Consider the following 11,411-nt stretch of genomic DNA (forward strand, 5'->3'; position numbering starts at 1 on the left):
GTTATTTTATGATCAACAAAAAAAATGTTGAAAGGTTTAACTTGCAACATTTAGAAATGAACTATAAATACTGGATGTGCCACAAAATGTTCATGCAAATATGAATAGGAGCTGCCTGTCTGGTATAACATGTGTTAATGCTGTGCAATTAACACTGACCAATGACGCCAAGAAAAGCAACCCACAACCTACAGAAAATCACGTTACAGGTAGATTAATAGAAAACAAACTGTCAAATCAAGTCAGTCTGTAACACAGTTACAACGATGATTTACACTGTTGTTTGTCAACCGAGTTCCACAGCTGGGTTTCCAGTCACTGTGACACTGTTTCCCTTGTTCTTCTTCTGTTTTCTTCTTCTAACACAGATTGTTTACACATGTTTTAAGAGTCAAGTTTCAAAGAGTTGGTTACTTGTGTTACCTAAAACAAGTGTAGTAGTGGTAGTTTGCCTTTTGTAGTTAAATAGTTTTGTATTGATATTAATGTTTGGTAAAGTGAATTTGACAGAGTGTGACTGTAATGCTGACATCGGCTTGTCCAAGTATCCTAAAATGTTTTTCCGTCTTTTTTCATGCTTCCTAAGATCCAACTCCATAGGGTAAGGAGCCACACAGTAGATTTTATCAAAGTAAGGAGTCTGTTGCAGTGAGTAGATCTCAGTCAGATCAGCTGATAGCACTAACTGGACAGCACAGTATGGACTCAGTCAGGTTCTGGTCTAAGCCCAGAATCACATCAGTTTTGTTTTCGGGGAGAGAAACTGTCTTCCTGAGTCACATGAGTGGCTGCACTTCCCTGTGCAGAGAGTGCTAAAGCTAAGCTAATAAAAAACAAATTTAGGACCACATTGGATTTTTCAGTTTTAAATTAATAGCTTTATTTAATAAATCTATTGAAGAGAGATTAATGAAAATACACGAGAAACTCTGGAGTGGCTGCTGCTAATTCCTTGCTTGCATATCTTTTGACATGTAACTGCTTTCCTGTACGTAATCCTCTGTCACACTCTGCACATGCACAGCATCAGGACAGAACAGCTAAGCACTGCTCTGACTCTTGGCTTCGTTTCTGGTTTGGTGAGTGCGTGTAACCTGTGTTAATCATTAACTCTTCTCTCACCACGCTCTCCGGGGACAGTTACTCTATCAAACACTCTATGAGCATGCCCGCTATGAGGTAACCACTCTGTGCTTTTGTGCATGTCTTTGTGTGTGTGTGAGTGAGAGAGAGAGAGAGATGTTTATATGTGAGATGATCATTTAAAATTTGAAGTTTTTGTGTATTAACACAAAAAAATCCTGTGCAGTCTTTAGGAGTTAATGCAACGCTTGCACTGCTTTGTATTTAGTTAAAGGCACTCTGACCCTGACACACCCGGAAAAATACCTGGTGTGTTTTTTTCCCACATGCTCACTTCTTCAGGTCATTTTGACTTTTTTGTGTTGCAGTACCAAAAAAACCCCCATTGTGTTATTTCAGAATATTTTACAAATCAAACATGACCCCTTTTTGAATAAGGGCGCTGCCAAAAGTAGCTTCTTCTATTTCAGAAGAGGATTTCACAAATAATTGTGTGCTCATGTGATAAGACAGCAAAATGTGGTTTATTTTTTAATAATCTTTCCCTCCCTTTTTCACAGAAACTCTCCCAGCTTCAGGTCTTTTGAAGAGAAAGTTGAGAACACAGTTTCCACTATCAAGGTAACCATGTGTGTGTGAGAGAGAGATTTAGCATTATAAAGTGATAACATGTGAAAAGCCTCAAACAGAGTGTGTTTGCCTTAAAAGTAGTCTCACTTAATCCGAGGCATTTAGGGGCACTTTTTGAATGTTTTTCAAGATAAACTAAAAACTATTTCATGTGAACGCTGCACATAAAGAAGCTGGTCAGGTTGCAGCTTCTAAGTACTGACGCATAAAACAAAGTACTATAATTAGTGTGTAATTATGAGCCTACACTCTGACAGGGAACCCACTGATTACTGACATTTATAGTGATACCAAAACAAGTCCTAAGAGTCCAGAGGAGTGTACTAGGAAGCAACATTCATGGGTTAGTAAGCTGTGAATCTGACCCTGTTTTTACCCGACTAGATCACCAGAGAGGTTTACATTAAGAGTTTTGGTTTTCAAATTGACTGAAAGCACATTTTCACTCATTCATGTATGGATGCTTTAAATGTGATGTAAATGATCAGTTTGGTACATGATTTCTTGGCCTAAGACACAATTTTTCTATGTTTTCCGCTGTACACAATCACAGAGGATTTTAAATCAATCAATAAAGCAGTGATTGAAGTGCAGACTTTCAGCTTTAATTCAAGAGGCTTTACAAAACAGCTGCATTAACGGTTCATGAATTACAAACAGTGGCTGAAAAGTAACTGGAAAATTCACCGACAAGCGGTTCTGTAATCAGGTGACTCGTGTTCCCTTATTTAATGACAAACAAAGCAGACACAATAGCTGAAGTTTCAAAGTGTTGAATTTGTATTTCATAGTTTTTCACTATAATTTTAGATATGAGGCCCTAAGACATGTCAGTACAAGTTAGAGAGGCCGTCTACATGCTAAAAAAAAAAAAAAAAGAACAAAAAACCTTCAAATCCATCAAAGAAAGAGCAGAAACGTGAAGGGTAGCCAAATCAACCATCCAGTGCAGTCGTAAAAAGAATGAATGCACTGACAGTAACACCAAAAGGCCTGAAACACCACAGGAAACCACTCAAGTGCATGACTCCAGTTCACAACATTTAACAACTGTCAAAGAGGAGAGCAGGTGTATTATTGTCAAGGTGTACATTAAAGAGATGTCTTCATAAATGGAAATAAAGAAGGTTTTCAATAAGGTGCAAACCACTGGTTACACCTCAATCAAAAAGGCAAAGAAACTGGATGCTCTTTGATCTCAACCCAGCAGAGTAACTTTTTAGTCATGAAACACAAAACTGAAGTCAGAGAGACCCACAAACAGCAGTAAAGGCCCACCAGAGCATCTCAAAGTTATGCAGGATGTGGTGATGTTCACGGGTTATATAAATTTGTTAGTTTGTCCAGTTACTTTATGAGCCTCTGAAAATGTAAATTCTTAAACAGTTAATGGCATTTTGAATCAAAGTTGAATATCTGTACTTTAGTCACATGTTGATTATTTGATTTGAAATCTGCTGTGGTGGTCGGCAAAGTTGGAACAAAAGCTGGTGAAATGACTCCTGTTTCCATGTACACGCCCTGCAAATGCCCGACAGCTTCAGTCTTTGTAAAAGTCTGCCACCTTGAGTCGACTCTGCAGCACCACAGAACAAGAACGACAGCTTCAGTGACACTTTTGTGCCTTTGTTTCTTGTCCCAGACAAAGGTTGGCGGCACCGGGAGTGGGGGCAGCTTTGAGGACGTCCTGTCATCCGCAGCGCACGCCAGCTCACAGGACACGCCCACCAACAACTTGATGGACAGCTCTGGGAGGCAGTGTTAAGGCTCCACCCGGACCACGAGCCAGGGCTTAAACGGGAACTCCGCTGCCGATGTGTCGCAGCACTTTAACTCAAAGCTCTGACTGAAACCTTTTGATCCTTAGTGTCAAGGCGCTTTTGCAGAATACAGATTGTCTTAAAACCTAAATAATTACATTTACCCAAAATGACCCCTAAGGCTGCAGTCGTCTTCTTTTATTTTAAAAGATCAACTCTAAACCTCATATGATACGGGGACTAATGAGAGCAAGGAGCCTATAATGTTTTCCTTCTATTTATAGTGTTGAAGGGTTTTTAGTGGATTTGATGAATGCCATCTGTCCTCCAGAGGTTTCCTAACCACGTTACACCACAGATGTTGATGAGATGGGGTTGGGGAGGAGCAGCTAGCAGATAGGCCTTAAATGACCTGAAACACGACATGAAAAGAGTCTGAGCTGATTACACATCAACTTCAGGAGACAGACTGAACCTAAACCCCGCATATCGAGCTGGTACTTTCTTCTTCTTCTATTTGGCACATTTGTGCTCATGTAGTTCACTCAGCTGTCAGATCACAGCTGGGTTTCCCCAGACACAAAGCAAAAGGCCGATTCCTCCGTGAGATGTGTAAATTTAAGACGAGTGGAAAAAGTGTCAGTAGATGTTCAACACCGCATCAGTATAAGAGTTTTAAAACAGCTACCTTTCTTTATTAGGACAGCAGAAAACTGCTGTTTCACATCTTTACTAGAAATATGTTTGTGATTTAAAAAATTAAGTAATTTTATTACTTAATGCTGTAAAAATGTGACCGATCAACCTGAACATCCTGGGTGACATTTGTATAAAGGATTTTACACTACTACAGAAGATCTAGCTCCTCGGGTTTCACTGTGGCATCTAAAAACATTTTGTCGTCGGCATTTCACGATATATACTCAGTGTACTGATATACACATGGGGTTGGGGAGGCGCAGTCAGCTGCAGCTGGGGTCTGTTTGAATATCTAAATGCAAACTGTGAGAGCAACTACAGGAAGCAGTGGTGTATATGTGAAAAAGCATCAGTGCGACATGATGTATCATCGGGAGCACAATTCTTGGCTGTAAATGTGACGCATTAATCCAGCGAATGCTGTTACGCACGTGGTGAAACTACATGAGCTCAGATTTTAACGCTGAAAAATTGAATTCAGTGTCACTATAACTAAAATGTTGGTGCCGTAAACGATGAGAATGATCTTTGCAACTATTCAAATCTGCTCTGTGTGGCAAACTCATTACTTTGTCTTTGTATTATTTGCAGTAAATAATCGTTTGTGTTTTGTAGTTTTTACTTTCTCTTTCATGTGTTAAACTTTTGTTTTTGGTCCTCTCCCATGAGAAGATGCTTGGCCCTTGAAATACATTCAATAAAATCCATAAACAGAAACAGACTCACTAAAAATAACTCGTTCTGTTCTGTCTTTGGAAAATTGATTTCAATAAACCTTTTATGTAATAAATGTCTTTACAGCATAAACACAAAAAGACATAACTGTGACCATCATGTACAATAACACTGTATGTGAATGATCAATAACTGTTTTTATGACTTTAGTATGTATAATAAAGATTGTTTGAACCAAACCTGATGTCACTCTACAGTTTCAACAGCACTCTGGAAAAGCATGAGGAAAACAGAACAAACATTAATACCTGCAGAATACTAAAATAATCGTTTATCTGCAGCATTGTTTCTAAAACACACCTATCATTTATGGACTACAATGTAATGGTGCAGCGACACTGTTGCATTAAAGTATCTGAATTTCAGGAGCAGGACCACGTCTCTAAACACGCCACTTCCTGTTCTTATCTATATATGATCACCCAGTTCTGCAAGCTGTTTTCATGCCCCATCCTACCTGCCATTTTTCAATTCTTTCACTTCTGCCAGGATCTGCCAGGCCCGGGAGCCGCCGCCAGTCCCCTTCAAGGCCTTACCCAAACCACAGCTCAATTCATGTGTTGTTGTGCACAATCGTAACGAGACAACGTTTGGTGAGCAAACTGATATTAAATCAGCTCAAAAGAAAATCACTGGACACACTTAGCTCGACAAAGCTACCTTCTAATTCAGAGCAAGCCAAGAGCTCAGTCATGAATAAAAATAAGACCACAACCTCCTTCCATCTATAAAGAAATCAGTGTCTGGTATTGATTTTTTCATTTTCTTAAACCAGCTGCAGCTTGAGGTGATTAAATGCTTGCTCAAAGCTTGAAGGTGTTGCATACACGCAACTGCTTGATTGCACAATGATTGCACACGTCAGCTTTTAGGAGGCAAGCTGTCTGCAAACAGTCGCATCCGCCAGTCAGTCTCAGAGACTGTGGAAGGTTTGCAGATAATTTCTCTCTAATTTAAAAATGCAGAACGACTGAGATCATTCTGAAGGAATCTTTGACAATAACTGATATCAGACCTACTCCACCACCTTATTTGTTCAGCCAATCACAGATCTAATCACACCAGCACAGGTGAAAAGTTTAAAGCACCAAATTAGTTAAGATGAGAGCCCTCGCCACAGTTATAAATGTGATGCCAAACTTGGGTTTTGAAGCCTCTAAGTTTACTTTCAGGAGCCAAGTGTGAGTGCATCTTTTTTAGATTCATACCTGATTCCCATTCAAGTATCAAACACTAAAGATGTACATGTATATCAAATAACTGAAAAACACAAGCTGTCACAAATACAAGATCAAGAAATGGCGTTACTACATAATATGTAAACGTAGCGGTTCCTTAAAAGTCATTTGCTACTTCAAATCTTCAGTCTTTGCTTTAACTTTGTCTTGGTTTAAAATACGCAATAATGTGTGTAAACTGAAAACATATAAAACAATGACTAAAACAATGAACTGGTGTGATTTAGACAAAAAAAACAAAAACAATATTACAGCTTGTGCGTCCCTGTACAGACTGTTTGTCTGAATCCAGCATCTCTGTCTACCTGAGAAGTCCTGTTCACTGTGTGCGTGTTACAGTCAGGAAGAGTGTGACGTTGTGTGGTCTTTTTCAGGCACCGAATCAGCAGCCTGCGATGGCTCAGACGTCTTTGTGCCATCTGTGTTGGTCATGTGACTTTCTCGCTCTTTGTTCATAGAGCTGACCAGCTGGAGAACGTCCGGGTGGTGGAAACGACCTAAAGACAGCCCAGCAAGATCAGAGCGAGTAGAAAAATGGGTAAATGCTACGATAGACGTGCTGGAGACGTACCGGCTGTGGAGTCAAAGAACTCCTGCAGTCTTCCTGGTGTTCCCTCCAGCTCCTCATACTCGTGCGCCTGCAGGATCATCTCCAGCTGGTCAAACTGTTTCACCAGCCGGGCCTCTGCGCTGCTCTGAGTTTCATATTCCTGCACAAGGACAAAGCATCCCGCTTATAAAGCACATGGCCAGGAAGCAACAAATGCCATGTTTGCAGAGACGTACTTCCCACAGTGTGTAGATTTCCTGTCTGAGAGCCTCCGGAAGAAGACTCGTTAGTTGCTTCATCGCTTCCTGAAAGGCAAGGAGAAGTTACAACTACAGCCAAGTTTAGTATTTGCCTCCTTTATGATGAAGTCGCTTGCCTCTTCTCTCCTGTGTTTCTCTGCTTTGCTGATGTTATCTGATGGCGCGATGTCTCCCACAATGCACTCTGCCATGTCGTGAACCAGAGCCAGCTTTATGCACCTGGAGACACAAGAGTTCACAACAACAGTCAAGGTCCTTTATACTGCAAGCTAAAAACCTTGCAATATGAAAGAGCAATTCCTTGTGATCTCCTATGAGCAAGTCGGAAAGGAAGTCCCTTTTAACAGGAAGAGACCCGGAGCACATAAAAAGAGGAACATTTATATGTTTTTCAGCTTTCCTTTTAGATAATGGTGTAAAAACTGATTTTCAGGTGTATGGGACCCACCTGTCCCTGTCCACTGTGGGGTCAGTGATGGTCAGAGACATCATGGCCATGCGGTACATGTGGTCGGACACACTCTCCGGCTTCTTCACATTCCTGTACACCCAGCCGGTCCGCGGCACCCTCTGCGAGTAATATCAGCCATCAGTGACACACATGCAGATATCTGTCTCATAACTGGTTCATCGGGGTTTTTTTGGGGGACACTCTGTGTGCAGATACTGACTTCACTGTGTTTGATAACTCGTTGTGAGTGCAAGTAGGAATAGTTTTAATTTTTTTGTTTGTGTATTTTTGCAGGTAAAGCAGATAAGCAGACCTAAAAGATAATATATCTCTGGCTTGTGGTGATAGATTTTTCTGGTTTTCCGTTGTGGGGAAATACTGTACACTAAAGGTTTTGGAGCAAAAAACACACGAAGCTGCAGGAACATATCACATGTACACATCTACAATAACAACATAGAGGTGTCTTTGTTCTCTTTCTATAATAACTCACTTTCAGTTGTCCGATAAGTTTCATAAACTGCAGCATTTTACTCATGCCGGCTGTTTTGTCCGCGGTGGCCGCCATCATGATCCGCCGACCCGGATACAAAAAGACTGAGTTTGCTGATGTAATAGCGCAAAGCAGCCGCTGGATGGCAGCATGCACAACGCAAAGATACCGAGTCGAAGGAGACGCTTGTATCTGCACTGCCTCTCCTCCTGTCCTCAAAATACACATTCAGGTCTTTAAAATCCTGCAGTTTGTGTTTTAGGAGTTTATGCAGATTTATGGATATTATATAATGTCATTTGCACATCTATGCAGAACATTTTAAAAAAGGAAATTCATTGATGAACCTTCAAAGTGCTATCACTTAGTTTGTTTTTCTTTACCCTTTCCATCTTTTGTTTGTTTGTTTATTTACTGTTAAATAATGTGCTACTTATGCTGTAAGGGCTGATTTGTATCCCAAAATTGGTGGAAAAGTGATTCATTTCTTATGATATCTTTTAATTGTTTGTTTGCTTGCTTGCTTGATCGATTCTTTATTCAGAATGTATCCACATTTGTGCGCTTTTACACAGAAGATACCTAATTTGTAGAGGTAAAAAAAAATTGTGACAGGTGAACATCAAATTATAAGATTTCCTGCATGGGCATGTTACTTTTACTTTTATCTAAGTTTCAACCCTAATATTTTGCCATGTTTGCCTTAAATCTTCTGCATTTTTATTTATTTATCTATTTGTTTATTTATGTTTTGGTATGTTAATACAAGGTGAGAAAGCATTTACTGCTTTGCGCAGTAATGAGTACAAAATCTAGATGGCGCGGATGAAACAAGCAAGGAGGCAAACGGCTTATAAGACCACGAAGAAGAATCTACACCGGAAGTCAACAAAGCGGGAGATTAGAAAACGTAAACAAACGTTTTTCGTGGGGTGTTCCTTTTTTGTTTCACAGAGAAACTTCATCGTCATGTTGAACAAAGCGCCCAGACTGAAAAGTACAATTAAAACGAAGGCGAAGGGCAACATAAACGTGAGGCCGGCGTCAGAGGCGATGGTAGGCTATCGCTTTGTCCGCAGCTGACCGGTAGATGAGCGACGCTAAATAACAGCTGGTTTTTGCTCCTGTGTGTTCAGATCGAACTGCTGACACTGCTGTTCCTGAACAGCCTGGCTGAAGAGGCGAAGGCCAAAGCGTTTGAGGAGAAATCTGCGACGATCAGAGCTCAGCACGTCAGGGCAGTCTCCAAGGTCGGTTTATGTTCACAGCACTGCATTAACAACACAATAATGTAACCAACCAGTGATTAGAGATTTACTATTCATTAGTAAATCATTAGTTAATCTATTGATTCCCGATTAATCGTTTGGTTCTGTCTCTCCTTTTAACTAAACAACCTTAAAATTAGAGATTGAATTATTTTCAATATTTCCATCACTGTATATAACTGTAAAGCACTAAATGTAAAAGAGTAAACTACGTTTTTTTCCCTTATTGGAGGGGTCTTGATTGAATAACTGATATATAAATCAGCCCTTACAGCAGAAAATACACATTATTTAATATTAAAATAAACAAACAAACATATTATTTCTCTGCACACACAATCAAATGACATGTTAACATTTCAAAGACTTTTAAAGAATTGCTCGACGCTAGGTAGTTTCTGCTACTGTAAAATAATAACAGCTATCATCTTGTTACATTACGAAGTCTTTCTTTTAATCATTGTAATTGAAACTACATAAAACAGACATAATTTTATTCCCTCAGTATGCTGGCACTTCTTCTTCATATTATTAAAGATATTTTAAACGTACTGTACAGAAGTTAGAAATTTCAGTGTTGTGTCAAATTGAGCTCACTCTAAAATTTTTCCATTCTTTCTTTACAGAAAGTATTGAAAAAGGCGAGAGGATGATGAAGACGGTGAAGAGCATCATAAAGATTATTTTGGAAGGCAGTGGCAATATTCTTTCATATTTTTAATGTCTTGTTTTGATCTGAAATTCCTTTTTTGAGTTTCTTTTTTTAAATTGTATTTCCGTGCAAGTAAACACTGTCCTTTCATTGTTCTGTATTAAACATTCATGAATTTTACACTGCCTAATTTATGTATGACAACTTAAAATATAGAAAATAATTGTTATTCTTATCTGAAAACATTTGGGATCAAATTCTTTTAGAAAGTCCACATTGAAATGCCTGCAGGCAGTTATTTGGGCATTCATTTGGAAGCCAAATTAAATCACTCCCTACCTAAATGTAGTTAAATTTCAGTGGCCAGTGATTCATCAAACCTGCATATACATAATCACCAGTCAGTCCTGATAAGACCTGATTAAGTTTGCTGACTTGATCCCAAAATAAGGTTTTAAAAAGCTGTATGTGTGCAGATGAGCTCTCTCGAATCTATTTTGTTCTCCCATTATATCCCATGATTCTTCAAATTCCTCACTTCTTCACACTACATGTGTTAGTGTGATGAAGTGATATCCTACTGGTTCCACGTCACTACAGGGTTCCTCATAGTGAGCCAAAAGGTTGAAGTCGTAAAAGTGCCTGATTGTTCTTTTACAGTATCTGCTAAGTTACTAATGAAAAGAGTGTCATGTTTGCTCAACCGGCACCCTGACAGCAGATGTAGCGGGGGAGGGGGTTCAAAGTCATCTACATAACACCCAACAACCAAGAGTCAGGGGTGGGAATTAAGCATTTTTGAAAAAATGAGTTGGAATGGGCTGATTTATACTCCAAATATGGGGCTACTTATTTTGCCTCATTTACATAAACTTAATTATACCAACTTTGTTCATGTATGAGGCAAAAGACATGTTAATTTATCATGTTTTATTATCTTCGTTATATTACCCTAGATATGGAGATATATATATATACATACATTTGTAAATGTATGTAGAAAAGTATGTCCTGATAGGTGTGTTCACCTGTCACAAAAAAAATCTGGTTTGTTTGTTTTTTTTATATTACAGTTTTTCTGTTTTTCTTTTAATTTTAACTATTCCTTTTACCTCTACAAAAATGTGCATACATTTCCAATAAAGAAGCAAGCAAGCAAGTAAACAAACAATTACAAGATACCATAAGAAATTAATCACTTTTCCACAATTTTGGGATAGAAATGTTCTATAAATCAGCCCTTAAAGCATAAATAACACACAGTAAATAAACAAACAAACAAAAGCTGGAAAGGGTAGAGAAAAACAAAGTAAGTGATAGCACCATGAAAGTTCATCAATGTATTTCCTTTTTAAATGTTCTGCATAGATGTGCACATGAGGCAGATCTGGTGTGGCTGCACACCGTACACAAACAAAGAAGTGTTTCACAGAAAAAGAGGGCTTCATTGAGCCTGTATATTATTTTGGTTTGGTATGTTGTACACAATTTTACAAGAAAAATGTTCAAAAAATGCCTCTCGGTGCAAAATGGGTTTAAAAACATAAACAACTCTGGGATACTGTTTGTCCGTGATTTGGACAGCCCAGCGT

General features: G+C 39.0%; 3 protein-coding genes across 9 annotated transcripts in view; 2 read left to right on the plus strand and 1 right to left on the minus strand.

The window, feature by feature from the left end:
- Nucleotides 1-3,938, plus strand: part of tpd52l1 (tpd52 like 1) — a 14,578-nt gene extending 10,640 nt beyond the window's left edge. For 4 of the 6 annotated variants that reach the window (XM_005725048.1, XM_013908713.1, XM_013908714.1 and 1 more), the window contains 4 exons: nucleotides 587-601; nucleotides 1,141-1,179; nucleotides 1,644-1,704; nucleotides 3,356-3,938. In XM_005725048.1, the coding sequence (XP_005725105.1) occupies nucleotides 587-601; nucleotides 1,141-1,179; nucleotides 1,644-1,704; nucleotides 3,356-3,478 (238 nt within the window). In that variant the 3' untranslated portion in view covers nucleotides 3,479-3,938. The remainder of the gene's footprint in view (nucleotides 1-586; nucleotides 602-1,140; nucleotides 1,180-1,643; nucleotides 1,705-3,355) is intronic. The other 2 variants (XM_005725049.1, XM_013908716.1) reach the window with 1 other exon arrangement.
- A 70-nt stretch (nucleotides 3,939-4,008) lies between these two features.
- hddc2 (HD domain containing 2) lies at nucleotides 4,009-8,029 on the minus strand. 2 transcript variants are annotated; one of them, XM_005725051.2, is made up of 7 exons: nucleotides 7,900-8,029; nucleotides 7,404-7,525; nucleotides 7,072-7,174; nucleotides 6,932-7,000; nucleotides 6,717-6,855; nucleotides 6,451-6,642; nucleotides 4,009-5,117 (listed from the first exon to the last, which is right to left on the minus strand). In XM_005725051.2, the coding sequence occupies exons 1-6, from the start codon at nucleotides 7,975-7,977 to the stop codon at nucleotides 6,485-6,487; spliced, it is 669 nt and encodes a 222-aa protein (XP_005725108.1). In that variant the 5' UTR covers nucleotides 7,978-8,029; the 3' UTR covers nucleotides 4,009-5,117; nucleotides 6,451-6,484. The 2 variants fall into 2 exon arrangements, with proteins under 2 accessions (XP_005725108.1, XP_005725107.1); XM_005725050.2 differs by having other exon boundaries at nucleotides 4,009-6,642.
- A 722-nt stretch (nucleotides 8,030-8,751) lies between these two features.
- Nucleotides 8,752-9,999, plus strand: cenpw (centromere protein W). Its single transcript, XM_005725052.1, has 3 exons — nucleotides 8,752-8,955; nucleotides 9,036-9,149; nucleotides 9,794-9,999. Exons 1-3 carry the CDS (start codon nucleotides 8,869-8,871, stop codon nucleotides 9,818-9,820), a joined length of 228 nt encoding a protein of 75 aa, XP_005725109.1. The 5' UTR covers nucleotides 8,752-8,868; the 3' UTR covers nucleotides 9,821-9,999.
- The last annotated feature ends 1,412 nt before the right edge of the window (nucleotides 10,000-11,411 follow it).

The sequence above is a fragment of the Pundamilia nyererei genome, unplaced genomic scaffold, assembly GCF_000239375.1.
Source record: "Pundamilia nyererei isolate P.nyererei 1_Seehausen unplaced genomic scaffold, PunNye1.0 scaffold00013, whole genome shotgun sequence".
NCBI lineage: Eukaryota > Metazoa > Chordata > Actinopteri > Cichliformes > Cichlidae > Pundamilia > Pundamilia nyererei.

Bases quoted from the DNA above. Each gene is read 5' to 3' on its own strand.
- hddc2 (XM_005725051.2), bottom strand. From the start codon at position 7,977: ATGATGGCGGCCACCGCGGACAAAACAGCCGGCATGAGTAAAATGCTG. The intron at 7,175-7,403 runs GTGGGTCCCATA...TTGTGTCTCCAG, and splicing joins CCCACAGTGGACAGGGACAG to GTGCATAAAGCTGGCTCTGG. The intron at 6,856-6,931 runs GTACGTCTCTGC...GTCCTTGTGCAG, and splicing joins AAATCTACACACTGTGGGAA to GAATATGAAACTCAGAGCAG.
- cenpw (XM_005725052.1), top strand. From the start codon at position 8,869: ATGTTGAACAAAGCGCCCAGACTGAAAAGTACAATTAAAACGAAGGCG. The intron at 8,956-9,035 runs GTAGGCTATCGC...CTGTGTGTTCAG, and splicing joins GGCCGGCGTCAGAGGCGATG to ATCGAACTGCTGACACTGCT. The intron at 9,150-9,793 runs GTCGGTTTATGT...CTTTCTTTACAG, and splicing joins ACGTCAGGGCAGTCTCCAAG to AAAGTATTGAAAAAGGCGAG.